Genomic DNA, 21,113 nt, shown 5'->3' with positions numbered 1-21,113 from the left:
ATAAATTGACCTATATTCTTATTTATTATAACAAATATGTTTTCATAATTGTGTTTTCAATTTTCGAATAATTTGCCTAACAAAGGAAAATATGAACATTTTTTATTCCATGATTCTTTAAATCTTTAAGGAGGAAGGGATAAATGATTTACAGATATTATTGAAAACTTGATAAAATTAGAACTGTATAATATATTTTTCATCCAATTTAAAAAAATGCCTTTAAAATAATTACTTTAAACACAATCAACCTTTATTTATTTCATATTAAATCTTATCATTCTACAATTCGTCAATTTGTTCAGTATGACTAACATACGTATTAAGTTCTAAGTCACTCACTAATCAAAACCACACAAATTGCCCCAAAAATAATCGCCTCTCTCACCGCCACTAAATTCTCCCCCAAACTCTTACTCACAAATATTCTCGCCCGTAACTCAGCTCACCGCGATTCTCACCGACATCGGTCACATCGCCGATCGTCTCACGAGTTCCTTATAAAACCGGCTGATCATCGTCCCAGCCGACTCAGTCTCGATCTGGTCGTGTTTCTAGAGTGGTAATAAATAGTAGACAAAACATGCGGCTAATCCAAGCAGGCCTCCTGGCGGTGGTCCTGGTGGCCTTTCTGGTTCACGGCAGCCACGGCCAGACGACCCCCAAAGTGCTGTGCTACTACGATGGTGCTAATTTCCTGATTGAAGGTAAGTTAACGCTGGTGACAGCCGGTGATGTCATCTTGTTGTACCCGGCAATGGCCGACGACTCTTTTCCGCAGTTGTGATGGATTTATCAATGTGAACTACGACGAGGCTTTGCCGATCGCGATCTTTTTGTTTTGTTCTGGCAGATATCGTTGAAGTGTGAAAAGTTTACGAAGTACACGCTATCATGTGATCAGGATGACTAATCTTAGGCTAGTGGTCGGAGTAATTGAAACTCATTGCGGTGTAAATTAGTTTTGCCGGGCAGCAAAGCAACCGTTGAAATTTAAATCATTTCATGTCTAATAACCAAGATTGCCTTGCCAATTGAAATATGGAACCGGTTCAACCTTTTACGTTATCATGACAAAGTGCTTCTATGCCGTGTTGTTCTGAGAAATCTTCCGTTGATGCTCGAAGATGACCTCCTCTGCCCATCGCGAGTAAATAAATCAAGACCCGTTCGAGGTTTGTCACCTCTGAAACCGTCTGATTGTGAAAGAAAACATCAAACATTGTTTACTGCGAAAAAAAAAAAACAGTGGGATTTTTTAACCTTTGCGGGGATTCCTAGAAAATTGTTTAAATATTGGAATAATAACTTCACAGCTCGCTTGGATGAGGTTTACGCTCCACGAGACCTCCGCCACACCCACGGACTATGGAAGCGATTCGAAGAAAAGCAATCAATCAACTATTGCGGCGAAGAATTGTTTCTTGGAAGACTTTCTCTTCGAGCTGTTCCTTTCTCTTCCTTCAAGGCTTTTTTAAATAAGTTTTGACTATGAAGTACTGAAATAATTAAAATAAGTACGTTTTTTCGCAAACAAATCGTATTTTATTCTCAACATTTATTCTCAGCCTGCTAGGATTTAAAAGTGGATTTATTAAACTTTTGAGTTGACAAAATATGATCTAAAATTGGCATTCCTTTTTTTATCAACTTTATCAAATTGAGAAAATAATCATATTTATTTCCAGTAATAATATAACAGTATTTTTTTTTTCATTTGTATGGCTACAATTCTTATTATTTTCAATTTATCAAAGTTTCTTTTAGTAAAATTGTAAATCAAAATTTCTGAAAAAAATTAATAGGTTAAAGCGGTGCGTAATATTCATATAAAACAAGCTCTTCCCGGCAAACTTCGTTTTGCCCTTTTTTAGTTTCCTGACGTTTCTTGCTTGTTTGCTAATTCAGCCTCCTGTGATCAAAATTTGATTTTACGCAGCTTTTCCCATACAATTTGCCGATGCTCCGGAATCGGTTCCAGAGTGGCCAAAGTGTCAATTAGTTAGCGTATAAACCTTCCTTGGGCTTATACGAACCCAACGCAACAAAGAGCACCTCGATCCGACGCTCCGTATTGAACTGATTCGCGTTCGAACAAAACCGTCGAAATTTTTTATATATATAGATACAAAATTAAACCGAGATTTTATCACCCAATATTTTGGGTACAAAAAATGTGTAACCTTACAAATGCTGTTTAATTGCCCATTTTGTACACACTAATTTAGGTCAAATTACAAATAGGTTATATTAATTGATCGAATTTTCAACCTTTCAAAATTCTACTTTTTTTTTTACTTTGTATGACACTTTGTTTATGAATCCATAGGCAAATTCGGTATTATGAGCCAAATCAATTAAGTGTTATAGATTTCTATAAAACGTTTAAAATTGAAAAAAAAAACAAAATGGGACAGGGAAGATCATTGCATTTCATCAATAAACTATGTTGAAAAATTGTCTAATGGTAGATTTTTATGTAAAATTTACGTCAAAAATATTGGTGAAAGGATTTGAGTTGAAAACATTTTGCGATTAAATAACACAATTAAGTTTGAACATATTGTTTAAAAAATCACTGCTAGGAGGCATGAACAAAATTAAGCGTTATGGTTCATAATTCTATACTATGTTTTACTCCTTTTTCGAAATTATAAGCTTCTATCAACAATCAACATCAATAACAGAGGAATTAAGTGAACAGAATAAGTACAATGAATTTGTTTGTTTCTGAAACGTATGTAGATTTTCAAATAACTTTTAAATTAATTATCTCTTTGCTTTTAAGTATTCAATTATTTGGTTGAACAATTCTCAAAAAAAGAACATCTTTCTTTAAAATTTCTCACATATATACAGCAATTCCCCACGAAAACAGCATGGAAAAAAACAAAAGTGCTCGGATCGGGCTCAACTTTTTTCTGGGGGTTCCCTCGCCGAAATAATTAGACCCGTATTTTTTTGTTTGGCCATTAGGGTGACCTACGCCGTCTTAGGGTGGTCTGAAAAATGGCCATTTTCGTCGATTTTCGCAAAAACCATTTTTTTCAAAAAAACATAACTCCTCGCCATTTCAACCGATTGCAATTGTCTTATACGCAAATGAAAGGTGATAAGTTGGCCTTTCAAAGAAAAATAATAAGAAGTTTCAAAAAGCGTAACATATGAAAAGGTCGAATGAAACTTTAAAATACCGTTTTGACGGTGTCTGGATCAAAGAGCCTATGTCTGGAAATATTTTTATCGGAATCCCCAGACATTTTTACATAACATACTAAAAAATGGAAGGAGTTCATTAACAGGATTCCGAGATATGATTTTTTGAAAATAAAATCCGTGTTTTTCGACGCGAAGCGCGCAAAAACACGAAAATGAAAAAATCGGCAAAAAATCAACTTTTTCCACTAAAACTGCGATAACTTAAAAATTGCAGCGATTACCTATACATGTCTGGGTACCAAAAGTTGCGTCTTTCAATTACGAAAATTTTGGTACCCAGACATGTATAGGTCATCGCTGAAATTGGCCATTTTTCAGACCACCCTAAGACGGCGTAGGTCACCCTAATGGCCAAACAACAAAATACGGGTCTAATTATTTCGGCCAGGGAACCCCCAGAAAAATTTTGAGCCCGATCCGAGCACTTTTGTTTTTTTCCATGCTGTTTTTTTCGTGGGGAATTGCTGTATATAGAAATTTATAATTTTTTTCAAAACTTAAAAATCAAATCAAATTATTCGCTGTGAGTCCAACTGTCTACCAGCGACTCCACCGAGGCAGCTGGAAGGCGTTCCCGTCCGACGGAAGGCATGGTCAGACAAATCTCGTCTCGAAAAATGCCCCCGAGACCGTCTGGGATCGAACCCAGGCCGACTGGGTGAGAGGCAACCACGCTTACCCCTACACCACGGTCCCGGCTTTCAAAACTTAATTGCTCCTAAAAAACGTGACGTACAGAGCATCAACAAAGTGTGACATAGGTGGAAGAGGGGTACATTTTGGGCGATTTTAGCGTGACATATTATATGGATGACGCCTAAGAAGAGTACTTTTGTAGCATTTCCAAAGCTTTTGTCGTTTGTCTTAGAAATTTCCAGAGCATTGAGAATCAAAATATTGCTGCCTACTTTCCCTACCACAATTGATTATGAATATGCTGACACTAGCACTCCATCACCGTAATCCACCTAAATTTTCGAGGGAGAAAGTACCAAATCTTAGCTCAACCTGAATGAGCTTCTCGTAGCGATAACCCACTTTCTGCCAAAGGTCAACATAATCACCAACCACCCCACGATGTTTACTCCTAACTGATAACCGAACGCTCACACTTTCGTCCATTTTTCGTTCCTCCAGGTCTGGCCAAAGTATCGCTAACCGACATCGAAGCCGCACTCCCGTTCTGCACCCATCTGGTGTACGGCTATGCCGCCATCGATCCCACCTCGAACAAGGCCGTCTCGAAGAACCCCACGCTGGACCTGGACACCGGCAAGAGCAACTACCGGCTGGTGACGCAGCTTAAGCGCAAGTTCCCCGCACTCAAGGTCCTGCTGGGCGTTGGCGGCTACCGCTTTTCTGCCCCATCTCCCAAGTACTTGGAACTACTGGAATCGGGCGCGGCTCGGATCACGTTCATCAACAGCGTGTACGCGATCGTCAAGGCGTACGAGTTTGACGGAATCGATCTAGCGTGGCAGTTCCCGCAAAACAAGCCAAAGAAGATCCGCGGAACTACGAGCAAGTTGTGGCATGGATTCAAGAAGGTCTTCAGCGGAGACAGCGTATTGGACGAGAAGGCCGATGAGCACAAGGAGGAGTTTACTGCGCTGCTGCGTGAGTTGAAGAACGCCTTCCGTGCTGACGGATACCAGCTGGGAATCACCGTGCTGCCCCACGTGAACGCCACCATGTTCATGGACATCCCCGCCATCATCAACTATCTGGACTTTGTCAACATTGAAGCGGTCGACATGCAGACTCCGGAACGTAACCCGAAGGAGGCCGACTACGTCGCTCCACTGTACGAGCTGACGGATCGTGTGCCCGGAAACAACGTCGACGGACTGGTCAAGGTTTGGCTGGGTGCCAACACGCCTCCCTCTAAGATCGTCGTTACGATTCCCACCCATGGTCGTGGTTGGAAGATGAACGCCGATTCCGGAATCACCGGAGTCCCCCCATTTACCGCTGACGGAACCGGTCCGGCAGGTCCCCAGCTCCAGCAGGAAGGTTACTACACCTGGGGAGAAACCTGTGCCATGCTGCCCAACCCAAGCAACACGGCCCTCAAGGGAGCTCAGGCTCCGCTGCGCAAGGTCGGTGATCCCACCAAGCGGTTCGGACCGTACGCGTTCCGGCTGCCGGACGCCGATGGAGAGAACGGACTGTGGGTTTCGTACGAGGATCCGGACTCCGCAGGGAACAAGGCTGCGTACGTGAAGGCTAAGGGACTGGGAGGAATCGGCATTAACGATTTGTCGTACGATGATTTCCGTGGAACTTGTGCTGGGGAGAAGTTCCCGATTCTGCGGGCTGCCAAGTATCGGCTGTGAGGGAGTTTGAGTTTTGTTGTGTAATGGAAAAATAATAAAAAGCATGTTGAATAATTGAGTTGGGTGTTGTTTTGATTGCGAAAAAATCTTCCTTTCTTGATTTTCGGCTCCCACACTAAACCGTTCATGGTCGTAAACAACCGTGTTGAGAATGAAAGAAACAGTTTTTGTCGTGGTTCTCCGAAATCATTGAGTTCGATCCAGTCAAGCAACTTGTTTTGATCGTAGCTGGTCCGGTTTTGTGCAAACCATTTTTTTGTTGCCATTTGCTGATGATTTGCGGTTAGTTTAAAGTGTGTGATGTATTCTAAACACGTTCTTTATGTTTATGATTTCGTTGAATTTGATGAACGATTGCATAATGATTTTGTTAATCTTTTTGAATATAATTTACAAACATCACGATTACTGAAGCAAAGCTTTTGTCGAATTCTCGCTGAGGAAAGTTTTTAGATTCACTTGGGTAAAATTGACAAAAAGAAGCTTTTTTATTTTTGACTGGTTCTCTACGTTCTCGCAAACCAACTTTTCTTCAATTTTTTTTTATTTGAATGAAACAATGAAATGAATGGACAAAGCCGTGTAATTCCTATTTCAAAAGAAATTTTGTTTGCATCTTTAGTTTTTCTAAGGAAAACTTCATACAATTTTGAGGGCTGGTCATACAAAATGGGCATGTGAATATTGGAAAATCTGTATCTGAGTAAAGGATTTTTTGACACTCATGAAAAAAAAAATTCCCATTCCCGAAATTATTTAAATAGAAAAGAGCAAACAATTTCCCAAAACTTACATTTTTTAACATTGAATACCTAACCAATGGTATGGGACCATCCATAAACCACGTGGACACTTTTTTGGTAATCTGTTACCCCCCCTCCCCCCCCCCCTCGTGGACAATTGTCCATACAAAAAAAAACTTATTTGTATGGATCGTGGAAAATCACCCCCCCCCCCCCCTAATGTGTCCACGTGGTTTATGGATGGTTCCTTTCAAAGAAATCGCGAGAAGAAAAATGTGTATGTTGACATTAAAAAAAACATTTTCACAAAGCTGTTCGATCTATAAAGTCTAAACTTATTTTTGGAAATTTTCTAATCTTTTCAAAAATATTGTTTGCAGGGGAGCTTTTTCTTCATCAAGTATTTTTATATTGCAAAAAATGAAAAAAAATCACCTTAAATGCCAGAAAATCCCTTTAAAAGACAATTTTTTTGATTATCACATTTCCATTTTGTATAACATTCCTGCAAAATTGTATAGAGACATAAGGAATGCATGAACAAAGTTTCATCCAAATTCAAAATACAAAAAAATAAATATAGAAAAAATTGCAAAGGTCTCTAGAATTACTCATAAACAGATTTTGATAAATCTTTTTACAGTTAAACAAACTTTATATTTAGTTATGGCGAAAATCCATGAAAAATATTTTTCATAGAGTTGGAAAAAAAGGTTAGTCATACATAGAAAAATAAAGATGATGCTGACAGCTAATCATCCTTGTTTACTTCCTGATGAAAAAAAAACTGTGAACATATTGAATGAAAAGCAAACATTTTGCTCTTTGCTATCATGTATTATTTGTTTCCAATTAATTTTTTTCACAATTTATTGTAAAAAAGAGTATTTCTTATAGACATGATACCACTACTCTTAAAAAAGATCATGAATGCTTATTTAAACCAAATTGAATATAATAATCAAATCATAATATTTTAGACAAAAATGTTGGTTTTGAAATTAATAAAGTCCAAAACAGGCTTCAAGTAAAATCTCCATTAGTGATTTTTCAAAGAACTGATCATGATGTCACGGACAATTTCCAGGCCAATCTCTTATCAGCTGCGAATGGCTTGCATCTTCTTCCTTTTCCTCCATACATCTTCGAACACGAGCTTCGAGATCAGGCAAAACTCACTCACTTTTCAAGCGTGTATTTGCCGGCATTTGCATTTATAAAAAACCAACAAACAAAAAAAAGTGAGTTCTACCATCCGATTTGACCAGTTTCGATTATAAAGCGTTCGCCTCCGACCAGAAGCTCGGTTAGTTCATTTTGGTCCGTCGAAACGACGAGGTCGAACAAACAGTGTGATCGCATCCGTAAAAGAGAGATAATGTGGTTCAAGTCGGGAGCTTTGTTGCTTCTGGCGCTGGTGGCCTTAGCGAATGGCAACACAACCAGCCCCGGTACTCCCATCTCGACTCAACGCAAGGTTCTTTGCTACTACGAGGGATCCACCGCGTTGCGGGAAGGTTTGAGAGGATGATCTTTGAGAAGTGGTTTTCGATTGATTGTGAGGTGTTTGTTTCAGGTTTGGGCAAATCGATCATCGCGGACATTGAACCGGCGCTGCCGCTGTGCACGCATCTGATCTATGGCTACGCCGGGATCAACGCGGACAGCTACAACGTGCGATCGCTGAACGAGGCACTTGACCTTGACTCGGGCAAAGGTCAGTACCGAGCGGTGACGACGGAGTTGAAGCGTCGCTTTCCGTCGTTGAAGGTGCTGCTTGGCGTTGGCTTCTTCAAGGATCCCACCGATGAGAAGACAGCTGATAAGTACTTGACGTTGTTGGAGAGTGGAGGGAGTCGCACGGCGTTCATCAACTCGCTGTACGCGCTGGTCAAGTCGTACAACTTTGACGGTGCGGATTTGGCGTGGCAGTTCCGGCAGACCAAGCCGAAGAAGATTCGTGGAATTGGGGGTAGTTTGTGGCATGGATTCAAGAAAGTCTTCAGCGGTGACAGCGTGCTGGATCCGAAGGCTGACGAACACAAGGAAGCGTTTACCGTGTTGATTCGTGACTTGCGCAATGCCTTCGAGCACGATCGTCTCCAGCTGGGATTGACCGTCCTTCCTCACGTCAACGAGTCCATGTTCATGGATGCGTTCCTGCTCAAAGACAGCGTTGAGTACGTTCATCTCGCAGCGTTTGACCAAAAAACCCCCGAGCGTAATCCCAGCGAAGCCGACTACACATCTCCGCTCTACGAACCCACCGGAGATGGTGAACGTATCGCAGCGAACAACGTCGACGCCGAAGTTCGCTACTGGTTGACCAACAAAACCCCACCAAACAAGATCGTCGTCGGAATCGCGTCCTACGGACGTGGCTGGAAGCTCCCCGAAGACAGCGGACCAGTCCCCCCAGTCACAGTTGACGGCCCCTCCCCAGCAGGTCCGTACACCAACGAATCGGGCCGGTACAGCTACGCGGAAATCTGCACCCAACTGCCAGGATCTCGGTTGAGCACGCTGGACGGAGCTGCCCCTCTGCAAAAGCAGGGTGAACCCAAGAAGGCGGGACTCTACGCGTACCGCGTTAAGGACAAGAAGAAGAAGCTCAAGGGAATGTGGGTGGCGTACGAGGGGCCGGAGTCGGCGGCGGAAAAGGGAGCGTACGTGAAGGCCAAGGGTCTGGGGGGAATTTCGATCTTCGATTTGAGCAACGATGACTTCCGTGGGTTGTGCACGGATGAGAAGTTCCCGATCCTGAAGGCGGCCAAGAATATGATGTGAGCGGTGGAAACGTGTGACGAATTAGCTTGCGAAAATTTTACAATAAATGATCAATTGATTGAAGCTGGTTTGATATTTTACTGTCTGAAAGAATGTTTTTCCAGTTCAAATTAAGGTTTCTTTGGCATACAAATTTTTGGAGCTTTCGGTAAGGCTGATATAGATATTTTTTTAAGTTTTTGTCAGCCGCACCGCCCCCCCCCCCCCTTCACCCTCTTCAAAATTGGCCCGAAAATCAGTAAAAAAAGGGGAGGGGAACACCCGTGAAGAGTATCGGGGCCGGCATTTAGAAAGCGGATTCAGTGACAGTTTATTAATCAACTTAATGTTAATATATTATGGTAAATGTTAACATTCCGTAGGTTGTCTTCCTAAGATGTCTTAATAAGGTCCAGTTTGTGATGATACACTACCTTCCCTTTAATAAGCAATCGAACCCAGAAGGGAAAAGATCACCAGTTGTGTTGGTCCGAGCCGGGACCCCCGAATAAATATGTTTTTTTTTTTTCAAAAAACTTCAAAATTTCAGTGGAAATTTATGTGAAATCAGCTAAAATCAATTTTTAAGAGCGAGTTTTTCACCAATGTGTAACAGAAACTTTCAGCGTTTGTTTGTCTATACATGAGATGAACTCATGCCAAATATGAGCCCTCTACGACAAAGGGAAGTGGGGTAAAACGGGCTTTGAAACTTGAGGTCGAAAAAACATAAAAAAATCTTAAAATTGCTCGCATTTCCGTAAAACTGCATCAATTCCAGCTCTCTTGGATGCATTCGAAAGGTCTTTCAAAGCCCTCTTAAATGTGCCATAGACATCCAGGATTGGTTTGACTTTTTCTCATAGCTTTTGCAAATTACTGTCAAAAATGGATTTTTTTAAAACCTTAATATCTTTTTGCAACAGCCTCCAACACCCATACTCCCATAGGTCAAAAGATAGGTAATTTTATGGACTATAAGCCTATGGTATTAACTTTTTGGCCAATCGCAGTTTTTCTCATAGTTTTTAAATTTTTCTAGAACAAACATTTTACAACGTTAGTTTTACCCCTGTAGGCCACCATAGCGACCCTTTTTGGTCTCAATTTTGTAATATTCGGAATCCTCGGAAAATTTCACGTAAGTTAGAAGTATTGGAGTTGTACATTTGATCGGAAAAATTGCCATTTAGAATGAATTAAAATATTTTTTAACAATTTGTTGGATTAGGGGTAAAACAGGTTTTCGCCTACTTGATACAGCATTTGACGTATTGATCATAGGGTAAATAAGATCTATTTCTTTTTTCAAAAATGTTTTATTTAATTATTTTTTAAATCAAAATTACAACTCCAATACTTCTAACTTACGTGAAATTGTCCGAGGATTCCGAATATGACAAAATTGAGACCAAAAAGTGCCGTCTTCTTGGCCTACAGGGCAAAAACTAACGTTGTAAAATGTTTGTTCTAGAAAAATTTAAAAACTATGAGAAAAACTGCGATTGGCCAAAAAGTTAATACCGTAGGCTTATAGTGCATGAAATTACCTATCTTTTGACCTATGGGAGTATGGGTGTTGCAAAAAGATATTAAGGTTTTAAAAAAATCCATTTTTGACAGTAATTTGCAAAAGCTGTGAGAAAAAGTCAAACCAATCCTGGATGTCTATGGCACATTTTAAAGGGCTTCAAATTACCTTTCGAATGCATCTAAGAGAATTGGAATTGATGAAGTTTTAAGGAAATGCGAGCAATTTTAAGATTTTTTATGTTTTTTGGACCTCAAATTTCGAAGCCCGTTTTACCCCACTTCCCTTTGTCGTAGAGGGCTCATATTTGACATGAGGTCATCTCATGTATAGACAAACAAACGCTGAAAGTTTCATCAAAATCGGAGCACCTCGATACGACCTCTAGAACAAACCGAGCAATATTTACAAATACTGCCTCTTAATGCGTTCCCCAGTGTTTAGAATAAATTTTGGCATTTTTTGGGCTCGATTAAATTTTTTTTTTGAATTTTTGAAAATTTTCGATGTACACTACCGCAAAAAGTTTTTTGTTTCACTAAAATATTTGTTTTCGTCAAATCTTAAATTTATTTAAAACTAATGATTGCAAAACAACAGAAGTAGTGTAAAACGCATTTTAAAAACTTTTTTTAGTCAAATGTTGAACATATGGCTTGTCATTCAAATTTTTAAACCCTATTATATTTTTTTAAATTTAAATAATATTATAAATTTTGTTTTAGTTGTGAAAATGGCCTATCTGGATTGTAGCAGTTTCAAAAAATACAAAAAAAAACGAGTTATCGCGATTTTACGAAAACAAGTTTTGAAAAAGTTTTTTTTTGCGTTTCTCTTTGTTTCGTCGTCCGTGTCTGTCGCGGGTGACCATGAACGGCCATGGTCAACGACGACCAACTTTTTTTTTCGTAAAATCGCCATAACTCGTGATTTTTGTAATTCTGCTCTATAACTTTGTAGAACATTGTTACACTCTAAAAAATAACTTAGCAAAGTTAGAAAAAATACGAAATTTTAAAATGAAAAATTTTGTTCTAAATGAAAAATGACCCTTTGGGTCAATGTAGATTCAAAAAGTAAATTAAATTTCCCATAAAATGACATGTTCCAAAATATTTTACAGCTGAGTAACGAAAAAATGGCAGAGCTTGTTAAAAATTTTGTAGTGTTTTTTTCCGATGAAAAATTCGTTTTTTCGAAATTCTGAGTAGGTTATCAAATCGGGCGTCTAATTTCACATAAAAGTCCCTTTGGCTGCAAATTATTGAAAAACACCTCTTTTTTCGCATGTTCAAAAATGGAAGGGGTCGTACCGCACCTCCGTCACGATATATCAAAAAACGGACCTCGGATTCTTGATCAGGGACAAAAGTTACCCCTTAGGACAATGGTTTATGCAAATCGAAGACGGGAAATCGTAATAACTATTTTTTTTTCACATAATAATAGATTATAATTGTTAAATAATACTTTGGGCCATTTGATAACAACGTAATAAATAATCAATCATGTAGGGATTTTTTTTATTGATTTTCAAGAAAAAAACTAAAAAGCATGTAATTTATTTTACAATTATCGACAAATCAAATTTAAAAACATCAGATATCAATCAAAAACTAAAAGCTCTCATTTTGGATAGAAAAAAAAAAAACTATGGAATCATTCTAAGAAATCAAGCGCCTCCATAGAACCTTCCTACCTTAGAATGAATCGATGGAGGCGCTTGGTTGCTTCGAATGTTTTTTACTATGCGACTCTAACTGAATATAATTGCACAAATGTTCTAAATACTTAAGTATTACTCATGATTTCGTTTCTCAAAATTCGAATTCTATAATGTTTTTAGACTCGAATGCATTTCTGGTTCAGTTACACCTTTAAGCAATAAAATTGTAGATATTTTTATATGTATCCATGTTACCTGTCATTTTGCAGAACCATTTACCATGTATTTCCAGTAAAAACTGACTAATCCACATAATTAATCATGTTTGACAAAGATTAAGTTCAAGAAAATATCAAAGATTAGCTCATTATTGTAACTCGTGAAGATACATGCTAGTCATTATTCCAAGTAACTGTTAGTTGTGGCGAACAGACCGACATACCCATATTTCACCTTTGATCAGTATGTAGATTATGATTCATTTCGCCCTATATTGTCATGCAAATAGTTTAAACTCCAAATCAACAAGTGTTTATTAAATTGAAGCTCATCAGTGTTGATAGCTCATGATTTTGTTTACGTTGGTTTCGCCTTATCACCGTTGGCTCGATGTATCAAATTTCAACGGAATCAACCTTCTCAAAAACCGGAGAATGAGTTCCCTCCGTAACGCTTCAAGACAATCTCAGTCCCACTGACTTCCACTATGAATATAAAATGATCCGCTCACCGTTGGCGGCTCTTCAGTTGATCTCGCGACTTCGTAAGGACTAGACCTACTTCAAAAGTAGTGCATCCAGAGTGTTTGTTTGTGATTACGATGTGGACCCGCCTAGGAGCCATATTGCTTCTGGTGGCCGTGGCCAACGCCAACAATGCCACCCATGGACCGAAGGTGCTGTGCTATTACGACGGATCGGGCTCGCAGCTTGAGAGTGAGTTTCGATGAAGAGGGTATCAGGAAATTTCCAGATTGGGTCGTCCGACCTTCAGACCCCTGTCGTGAGATTAATTGATCTTGTCGCGATGTTGAGTGGATTTTTATTAAATCAAGGTCTACAATCGTTGACGACGATGACGGCGGTTGTTCGGAGTTGTTTATTATTGTACGTCGTTGTTGTTACTGTTGGGACGTTTGGGATTATCAGCTAGAACGCTCAATTCCAGCTAATCAGATGACTTCATTGCGCGATCTTCAATTTAAACACACTCTCTACTTTCAGACCTGGGGAAAGTAACTCCAACGGACATTGAGCTTGCGCTGCCATTTTGTACCCACCTGATCTACGGATATGCCGGACTCAATGTCGCAACCCACAAGATCCGTTCGTTGAACGAGGAGCTGGACCTCGACTCCGGCAAGGGTCAGTACCGACAGATTACCTCGCTGAAGCGTCGCTACCCAGGACTTAAGGTTCTGCTCAGCGTTGGAGGAAACAAGGACTTGGCCGAGGAGAAACCCTTCGAGAAGTACCTGAAGATGCTGGAAAACGGAGGAAGTCGTACGGCCTTCGTCAACTCCGTTCACTCGCTCCTTAAAACCTACGAATTCGATGGTCTAGACATGGCCTGGCAGTTCCCCCAAACCAAGCCGAAGCGTATCCGAGGCTGGTCCGGTAAGCTGTGGCACGGATTCAAGAAGCTCTTCACCGGCGATAGCATCCTAGATCCGAAAGCCGAAGAACACAAAGAAGAATTCACCGCGCTGGTCCGCGATCTGAAGAGTGCCTTCCTGCACGAGAAGTTCCTGCTGGGGTTGACCGTACTGCCGCATGTGAACGAGTCGCTGTTCCTGGATATTCCGCTGTTGAAGGACAGTCTGGACTACGTGAATCTGGCTTCGTTTGATCAGCAAACACCCGAAAGGAATCCCAAGGAGGGAGATTTCACGGCGCCGATTTACGAACCGTCGGAGCGGGTTGTTGGAAATAACGTCGATTCGGAGGCCAAGTATTGGTAAGTATTGGGATGTCTTATTAGATATATTTTTGGCTGGTGTCCATTTTCGATCATTGCATTCTTATTTTTGGGAAACCAAAAAAAAATCAAAGAGATATTTTGACTCCTTGTAGATTTCACGATTAAACAAAAACATATCCGTGATTTTGGATCAATTTATTCAACTAAAAATTTTGTTTTAATCATTTTTAAACTGTTACAATATTTATGATTTGTTTTCTTCATTTAAAATACTGCATAAAAAGTTAAACCAAAATTTATTAAAAATTAAAAACGAGAATATCACGAATCTTTGGCTGGCTTAGTATCTGGTCCTGTTTCCATTCAATTAGCTATTTTTTTCAATACAGAAAATTACTATTTTGTTAAGCATTAAATTGAATTATACTTTTTTACTTCTTTTTTATCTATTCTTATCTTGAATTCAGTCGAAAACTCACATTAAAAACTATTGTCGAAGGATTGTATGATATTTTTTTTATTTTTGCGCCCCTGTGATTTTGTGTGCCAATTATGAAAAATTTTCGTGCACTGAAAAAAAATCAATAAAAAATAGTTTCATTTAAAGGATTTGTTTATCTTTATAGAAAAGCAATAAAATCATCAAAATGTTTATGGTCAAAAAAACACCGGTACAGTCCTTACTTGAATATCCAAAGACCGATAATCCGATGGTTTTGAATCATGGACAACATTTTTGTTATGATTTTTTCATATATAAATAGAATATTTTTCAAAGTTGATATTGCCCCCTCTCTTCCCTTCAAATTCCAACCTTTAAAATTTTAATGAAACAAGAAGTCTAAATAACTGAAAAAGGTCTAATCAACTAGAAACAATTTTTTTAAATGAAATTCTTATGAACAGCACGGAAAAAACCATCTTTTTCGCAAAATAAAATCGTCAATACTTAGATATTTTCTGAAATTAATAATTTTAAGACAGCCTGACAGGTGATATCGCACTTCAAAACACTGTTTTCATTGGAATGTTGAAAATATGGCTCGTAATTTCAATTTTTATGCTTTTTTTGCCCCCGACTCTGATCAGAATCGAGTGAATCGAGTTCTAAAAAATATTTATAGTGGTTTTGACATAATAAATTATTATTATTATTTCTTACCGAACAATTACCTACTTTCATAAAAAAGGTACACTTCTTATTGGTCATGGTTTACACATTAATTTCATAAATTTAGGAAATGTTTGCCTTAAAGAGTGAAAAGATTTCAATTCAAAGAAATGGAATACGAAAGGAAAACGACAAATAACAGAATTCAATCTATCAGTCATCAGATCGTAGTTTTGTGAGCACTTACTATCAATAGCTCATAGGAGAGATCCCTGGCAGACGGTAATAACAAAATTCATGCCATTTCAATAACAAATGCTGTTAAAATAACAGAAAGTGTTATGGAATCTTCTTGAAAAATCCATTTTTGCATAAGTGTTTAATAACACTTTATGATATCATAACAAAATTTTTTATTGGTCTGATATTGGTTGGAAGCCAAAACAACTTTGGAATAACATTTTTTGTTATGGAAGAATAACTCCAACTGTTATTGGGATGATCGGATTAGTTGTTAAAATAACAAAAAAATAATAACAAAGATTTGTTTGAAGAATAACTAAAAATGTTATTAGTCTTTCATTATATTTTTGCGGGCGTTAATAATTAGAGTTCACGCGCGGTGGTACGACCGCAAGATAATGGTCGCATGACAACCGCAGACAATTTTTTTGGCAGTTGTCAAAGGTTGCCTTGAGCTTCGGCTGACTTTTTGGAAAATTTTCAAAACAAACCATGTTGACAGCCAAATCAACGCAGATTTTCAGTTCAACTTGCTTATTTTCACACTGCGGTAGTTAGGCGGCAGTAATCTCCTGTCAATCACAGTGATGGAGAAACGTGATTTTATCTCGCAATAAGCAATAATAACAATCCAATAACATAAAAATCATAACGACGAATAACAAATCTTGTTATAAATAACATGATATGTTATTGGCCTAGTATTTTCAAATATCAAAAATGTTATTGCCAAGTTATTTCCGTCTGCTCGGGATGGAGGTAAGACGCAGACCATAAAGTAAAAACTGATTTTAAATCAAAACAAATCATTATTTTCAACTCAAATTTGGTACCGAGGGTCCTGATTGCTCCAAAACGACTCATTCACTCGCTACTATCAATCGAAAGCGACAAAAGCCTGCTCTGACCGTTTCCTACTTTTTGTTGCTTCCGAACCAATCACTACAAAATACTCTCTTTTTGCTCTCCCTCTCACTTCAATCGAGTAGTACAGCGAATGGTTCAGAGAGACCGATTGCGTTATGTCGCTCAGTCGCTGAGTCGAAATCTTTTGCGATCGGCTTTGTTTTACTCATTTATAAAACTGGTTAAAATCTATGTTATCAAAAGTGTTTTGTAATTTTGTTGATAACACGACATCAAAGACACATTTACAAGCAATTTCCATCATGCCAAATACAAATTTACGGCAAACTGTAGTAGTGCAGGCCAAAAGAGCGCCGAGCTGGTGTGTTGTTAGATTCTCTCCTCTCTGAATGTATTCGTGTGTGACTCGGGTCAACGGACGGAGTGGGCAAAGAAATTCACGAAGTATTTGTGTCGCTGGGAGAAGCGATTGAGCAAATGGTTGCGAGCTCCAGTCGGCAAAGATTCGCTCGGTGATGAGTGAGTGATTTCTGATCTTTGAACCGAAAATCAGGACCCTTGTTTGGTACAGAAATCAGTTGGACTTCTCCTTCATAGTAATGACCTAACTTGGTATTTGTAAAATAAACTTTTCTTTACTTTTTATTGATTTAAAAAAATGGTTTTTCGATCCTTCCTCCTCTTGCAGGGGGTAAGACGCCACCGTTTTTTGCAACTTAGATAACTAAGCTAAAAATACATAAAAACCTAATATTTGCATCTGATACTGCTAAGGACTTTATCATCATCACATGTGAAATGAAAAGCTTTTATTAATATGCTCCAAATTTTTTTTAAACAGTTTATGAACAAATCATTTTTTCAAGCGATAAATATTACGTTATACTGGTGATTAAGGCTAAGATTCTTTGTGTAAATATGGGTATTCGGCGCCGTCGCTCCGTGCCATACTTTCATACACTTAGGAGCCCAGGGCGGCGAAGTCCTTATAGATAAAAGGAAGACACTAGTGATTGGTACTAGCAATGGTGGCCGACAGCTATAAAGTCAACTTCGTTTTTTTCGTGATTAAGACAATTTTCTCATACTTATCAAAATTTTGTTAACAACTTTTTTGTTTTCCGAAAAGTGGATCAAACTTAGAAGCCATAAGTACACTATCATTATATATTTGGGTAACTTTTATCATGTTTAGTATTAAAACAAGCGCATGGCCGTCTTTCCTCCACCTCTCCTAAGTTTCATTAAAAAAAAACAACATTGACAACAGATATTCTCATCTCTACAGGCTCGCCCAGGGAACCCCCGCCGAGAAGATCATCATCGGCATCCCAGCTTACGGCCGCGGCTGGAAGCTGAACGAAGACTCCGGCATCACCGGAGTTCCCCCGCTTCCCGCCGACGGTCCCTCCCTCCCCGGCCAGTACACCGGCATTCCCGGATTCTACAGCTGGGCCGAGGTGTGCGCTCTGCTGCCCAACCCAGGAAACGCCAACCTCGGAGGTGCGGATCAACCGCTGCGTAAGATCGGCGATCCCACGAAGCGATTCGGCGTGTACGCGTTCCGAATTCCGGACGAAAACAACGAGCACGGAATGTGGCTCTCGTACGAAGATCCGGACTCCTCGGGGAACAAGGCGGCCTACGTGAAGGCCAAGGGACTGGGTGGAATTTCGATCTTTGAGCTGGGATACGACGATTTCCGGGGAACGTGCGCCGGCGACAAGTTCCCCATCCTGAGGGCGGCCAAGTATCGGCTGTAAAAAGTGGGGAATTGGTTCTCTCCCTTCACGGCAGTATCGATTTGACCTGAGACATGCAATAAAAAGTCATATATTACAACGTACAAGAGCCATTCTTTTTCAATTTTCCTGGCGGAAAAGTTCAGACCTCCAACCCCACTTCTCTCCTCCCTGTTCCAGCATTGATTAAATATACATCAGTGTCAATACGGTTCGCTGGCGGAACAGAAGAAATTGGAAATCCCGGACGCCCTCCCCCCGCAGTAAAAAATCTCCCATGGGATCGTTCAACCTGGGTAGAAGCAATCGTTTGACACATGTTATTTGACTCGGTGCCGAAGCTGGGTACGGGAAAGTAAAACTTTTTACGTGATTGCTGCAAAGTGGCGCCCTTTCCCAGGAAGTGGATTCCAAGGAAGCGTTGCTCTGCTGGAATCTCGGTAGGGTTCTATGCATTTTTGATACCGACGACGAGCGCGGACTTGTTGGCAAGTAGTGCTACCGAGGAAGTAAGTATCGACGAGATTCTTGCTTTTTTTTCTTGAATCGCTACTTTACCTGGAGAACGAGAAAAAGAGTTGTAAAAGTGGGAAATCTTACATAAGGTATATGGATGAGACAGGCTAACAGAGCGATTGCATTTGATAGTTTTTAGAAGAGGAAAACTTTCCCAGATTGTTCGGGTGTTTCGGTGAAGGTCTTCCGGTTCTGTGCTGGGATTTGAAGTCCCAGTCATGCGATGTGGGACCTTTCGGATGGTCACGTGTTATTAAGTAACGATGATTTCGTGATGATTTTTAGCACGAAACTTGAGAATGGAGTTATCGTCTCGTTTTTAGAAAGCACAGATCATTTGTACTTATTTAGTGATATTCTTTGAAAAATGCTTTACAAAAAATGATTTTATCTTAAAAACGTTTAATAAATTTTATTTGAATATTTTTAACATCAATAAAACAGTTGATTTTTTTAAGCTTAAAAGAAATTTGAAATTTTTTCAATTTAAAATCATGTCTTGCGGTATCATCCAAAACGACCCTTAACTGGCTCATCAGACGCCAATACCGCCAATGCAACGAGGCTGCAAATTTGATACCCTTCCAGAAGCACCAATTTCGCTTCCATTAGGCTGTTCTTCTCGCTCTCAACCCGAAACCCATCCATTACCGGGTTTCACTAACTGGCCCCGACCAGACGTTGACGATGATGTTGTTTACGAGCCGACGTCTAAAGAGCCCTGGAACCGGCCAAATTACATCCATCATCATTTTTGCAATTTATTATTACGGCCATGACCTTTTTACTTTCTACCTTTTTTCCAACCGTCATTTCGAGGTTCCCAATCCTTCCCTTCTCACCTGAGGCCTTCCGGAAAGCAGCCGAATTTTATGTGGCATTTTTCGCATTTTCCCGGAAAACCAACCAGCGTTTGCTGACGAAAGCGTGTTCAGTGAAATTGCTCTAATTCCTTCTTTGAAGAAGGGATTTTTTTTTGCTTCATGCTCGTACTTGAGCTTTGGATTAGGGTTAAAGGGGGTTAAATCACTTATTTTTTGATAAATGATTTTCAACGAGAACTTATAAAAATGTTTATTTTCTTTCAAATCTTTTCAACGTTTTTTTTCTCAACTTTATGTGATAAATTCGAGCTAAGCGCATTATATCAGAAACAAAGAATGAATTGATTGGAATTCCTCCATCGCCTCCACCACCACAATTTTGTCCTGAAAGCGTTCAGAAAGCTATTTTCCGGGAATTTCCCTTGGCATGTTCGGGTGCTGCCGTCCAACCCGGAATCGGTATGTGGCATATGAGATGGAAGGAAAATCCCGCCAGAAATTGAAAACCTCAGCTTGAATCGATCCCTTAAGGTTTTCCCAGGTTTTTTTTTACCGAACCCAGCAATATCACTGTGAAAGTGGAAAAATACACAAATTCCTTGCCTCCATTCCATCAAGAATTGGCTATTTCTCATCAGCCCCTGCTGCAGTATCATTTTCCTCCGGGAGGGAAAGTTTTCGATTCCAAGCCCAGAAAGTGGGCGGAAAATTGGAAAAATAAATTATCGTTCATTGCTTTTGATTGAGCTCCGCGTCGGAGTCCTTGCGGTTTCTGCGGTTTCAGGCTATTTGGTGCTTGAGGGGAAGATAAACAAAACAAAAATATTGAAACAGTTTTATGCCATTGGCAGGCAAATTTAAAACGAACAGAGCAGAAGTTAAGACACCGAGAACTTGAGGAATATTAAAAAAATAAATAATCATTGAAAAAATAATAATTGGTTTAATTCTGAAACTTGGAGTTTATAAGACATTTTTACTTGACTAACATTTATTACTTTAATTAAATTACTTTAATGAGCAATTCTCTACCAAATCAGCCAATTTCGATCATTTTTATTTAGTGAATTTTTATTTGGCTCAAAGTTTGTGGATGCCTTCCCTGTGACCAAAGAAGCTTTTTTGTGTCATAGGTTCACCAATACAAGTCTCCATAAAATTTTGGCAGCTGTCCATACAAAAATTGTTCCTAAATATACAAAAATCTGTAACTTTTCAAAGACTATTTAGATTGATTTGGTGTCTTCGCAATATTGTTTGTATTGATGAGGACTATTGAGAAAAAAACAGAAAAAAAATAAAAGTTTGCGGATTTTTATAGTTTAATTCACAAGAACTCAATTTCCCGAAACCCTTTTTATTTTATTTTCAAGATTTTTTGATATGTTGTAGGGGACAAAAACCCGCAACTTTTGATCCATAAAAAAGTAGTTTTAGGGATAAAAATCGAAATTTCATATAAAAGATTTTTGACCTCATTTTTTCGGTGAGTCATGGGTTTCCTATGCAGATAGGACCTTTTGAAAATTTATTCTAGAAATGGCCATTTCTGAATTTTTCTTACAATTGTCTAAAAGACCTCTGGTTGCTGAGATACAGCGACTTAAAGAAAAAGAAATAGGAATGGTC

At 39.1% G+C, this 21,113-nt stretch overlaps 3 protein-coding genes across 3 annotated transcripts; all 3 read left to right on the top strand.

Annotated features, from left to right (window-relative positions):
• Nucleotides 1-524: 524 nt before the first annotated feature.
• Nucleotides 525-5,613, top strand: LOC120427054 (chitinase-like protein Idgf4). Its single transcript, XM_039591884.2, has 2 exons — nt 525-707; nt 4,357-5,613. Exons 1-2 carry the CDS (start codon nt 584-586, stop codon nt 5,553-5,555), a joined length of 1,323 nt encoding a protein of 440 aa, XP_039447818.1. The 5' UTR covers nt 525-583; the 3' UTR covers nt 5,556-5,613.
• A 1,987-nt stretch (nt 5,614-7,600) lies between these two features.
• Nucleotides 7,601-9,148, top strand: LOC120427052 (imaginal disk growth factor 6-like). Its single transcript, XM_039591883.2, has 2 exons — nt 7,601-7,815; nt 7,875-9,148. Exons 1-2 carry the CDS (start codon nt 7,677-7,679, stop codon nt 9,083-9,085), a joined length of 1,350 nt encoding a protein of 449 aa, XP_039447817.1. The 5' UTR covers nt 7,601-7,676; the 3' UTR covers nt 9,086-9,148.
• A 3,847-nt stretch (nt 9,149-12,995) lies between these two features.
• Nucleotides 12,996-18,253, top strand: LOC120427063 (chitinase-like protein Idgf4). The gene is made up of 3 exons (XM_039591902.2): nt 12,996-13,196; nt 13,485-14,217; nt 17,691-18,253. The coding sequence occupies exons 1-3, from the start codon at nt 13,082-13,084 to the stop codon at nt 18,163-18,165; spliced, it is 1,323 nt and encodes a 440-aa protein (XP_039447836.1). The 5' UTR covers nt 12,996-13,081; the 3' UTR covers nt 18,166-18,253.
• The last annotated feature ends 2,860 nt before the right edge of the window (nt 18,254-21,113 follow it).

Source organism: Culex pipiens, chromosome 2 (genome assembly GCF_016801865.2).
Source record: "Culex pipiens pallens isolate TS chromosome 2, TS_CPP_V2, whole genome shotgun sequence".
Taxonomy (NCBI): Eukaryota; Metazoa; Arthropoda; class Insecta; order Diptera; family Culicidae; genus Culex; species Culex pipiens.
The sequence above is the reverse complement of the archived record's forward strand: the minus strand, read 5'-3'. Positions and strand labels throughout refer to the sequence as shown.

Coding starts and splice junctions, on each gene's coding strand:
- LOC120427054 (XM_039591884.2), top strand. CDS start 584: ATGCGGCTAATCCAAGCAGGCCTCCTGGCGGTGGTCCTGGTGGCCTTT. Junction 708..4,356: donor TGCTAATTTCCTGATTGAAG/GTAAGTTAACGC, acceptor TCGTTCCTCCAG/GTCTGGCCAAAGTATCGCTA.
- LOC120427052 (XM_039591883.2), top strand. CDS start 7,677: ATGTGGTTCAAGTCGGGAGCTTTGTTGCTTCTGGCGCTGGTGGCCTTA. Junction 7,816..7,874: donor ATCCACCGCGTTGCGGGAAG/GTTTGAGAGGAT, acceptor TGTTTGTTTCAG/GTTTGGGCAAATCGATCATC.
- LOC120427063 (XM_039591902.2), top strand. CDS start 13,082: ATGTGGACCCGCCTAGGAGCCATATTGCTTCTGGTGGCCGTGGCCAAC. Junction 13,197..13,484: donor ATCGGGCTCGCAGCTTGAGA/GTGAGTTTCGAT, acceptor CTCTACTTTCAG/ACCTGGGGAAAGTAACTCCA. Junction 14,218..17,690: donor GATTCGGAGGCCAAGTATTG/GTAAGTATTGGG, acceptor TCATCTCTACAG/GCTCGCCCAGGGAACCCCCG.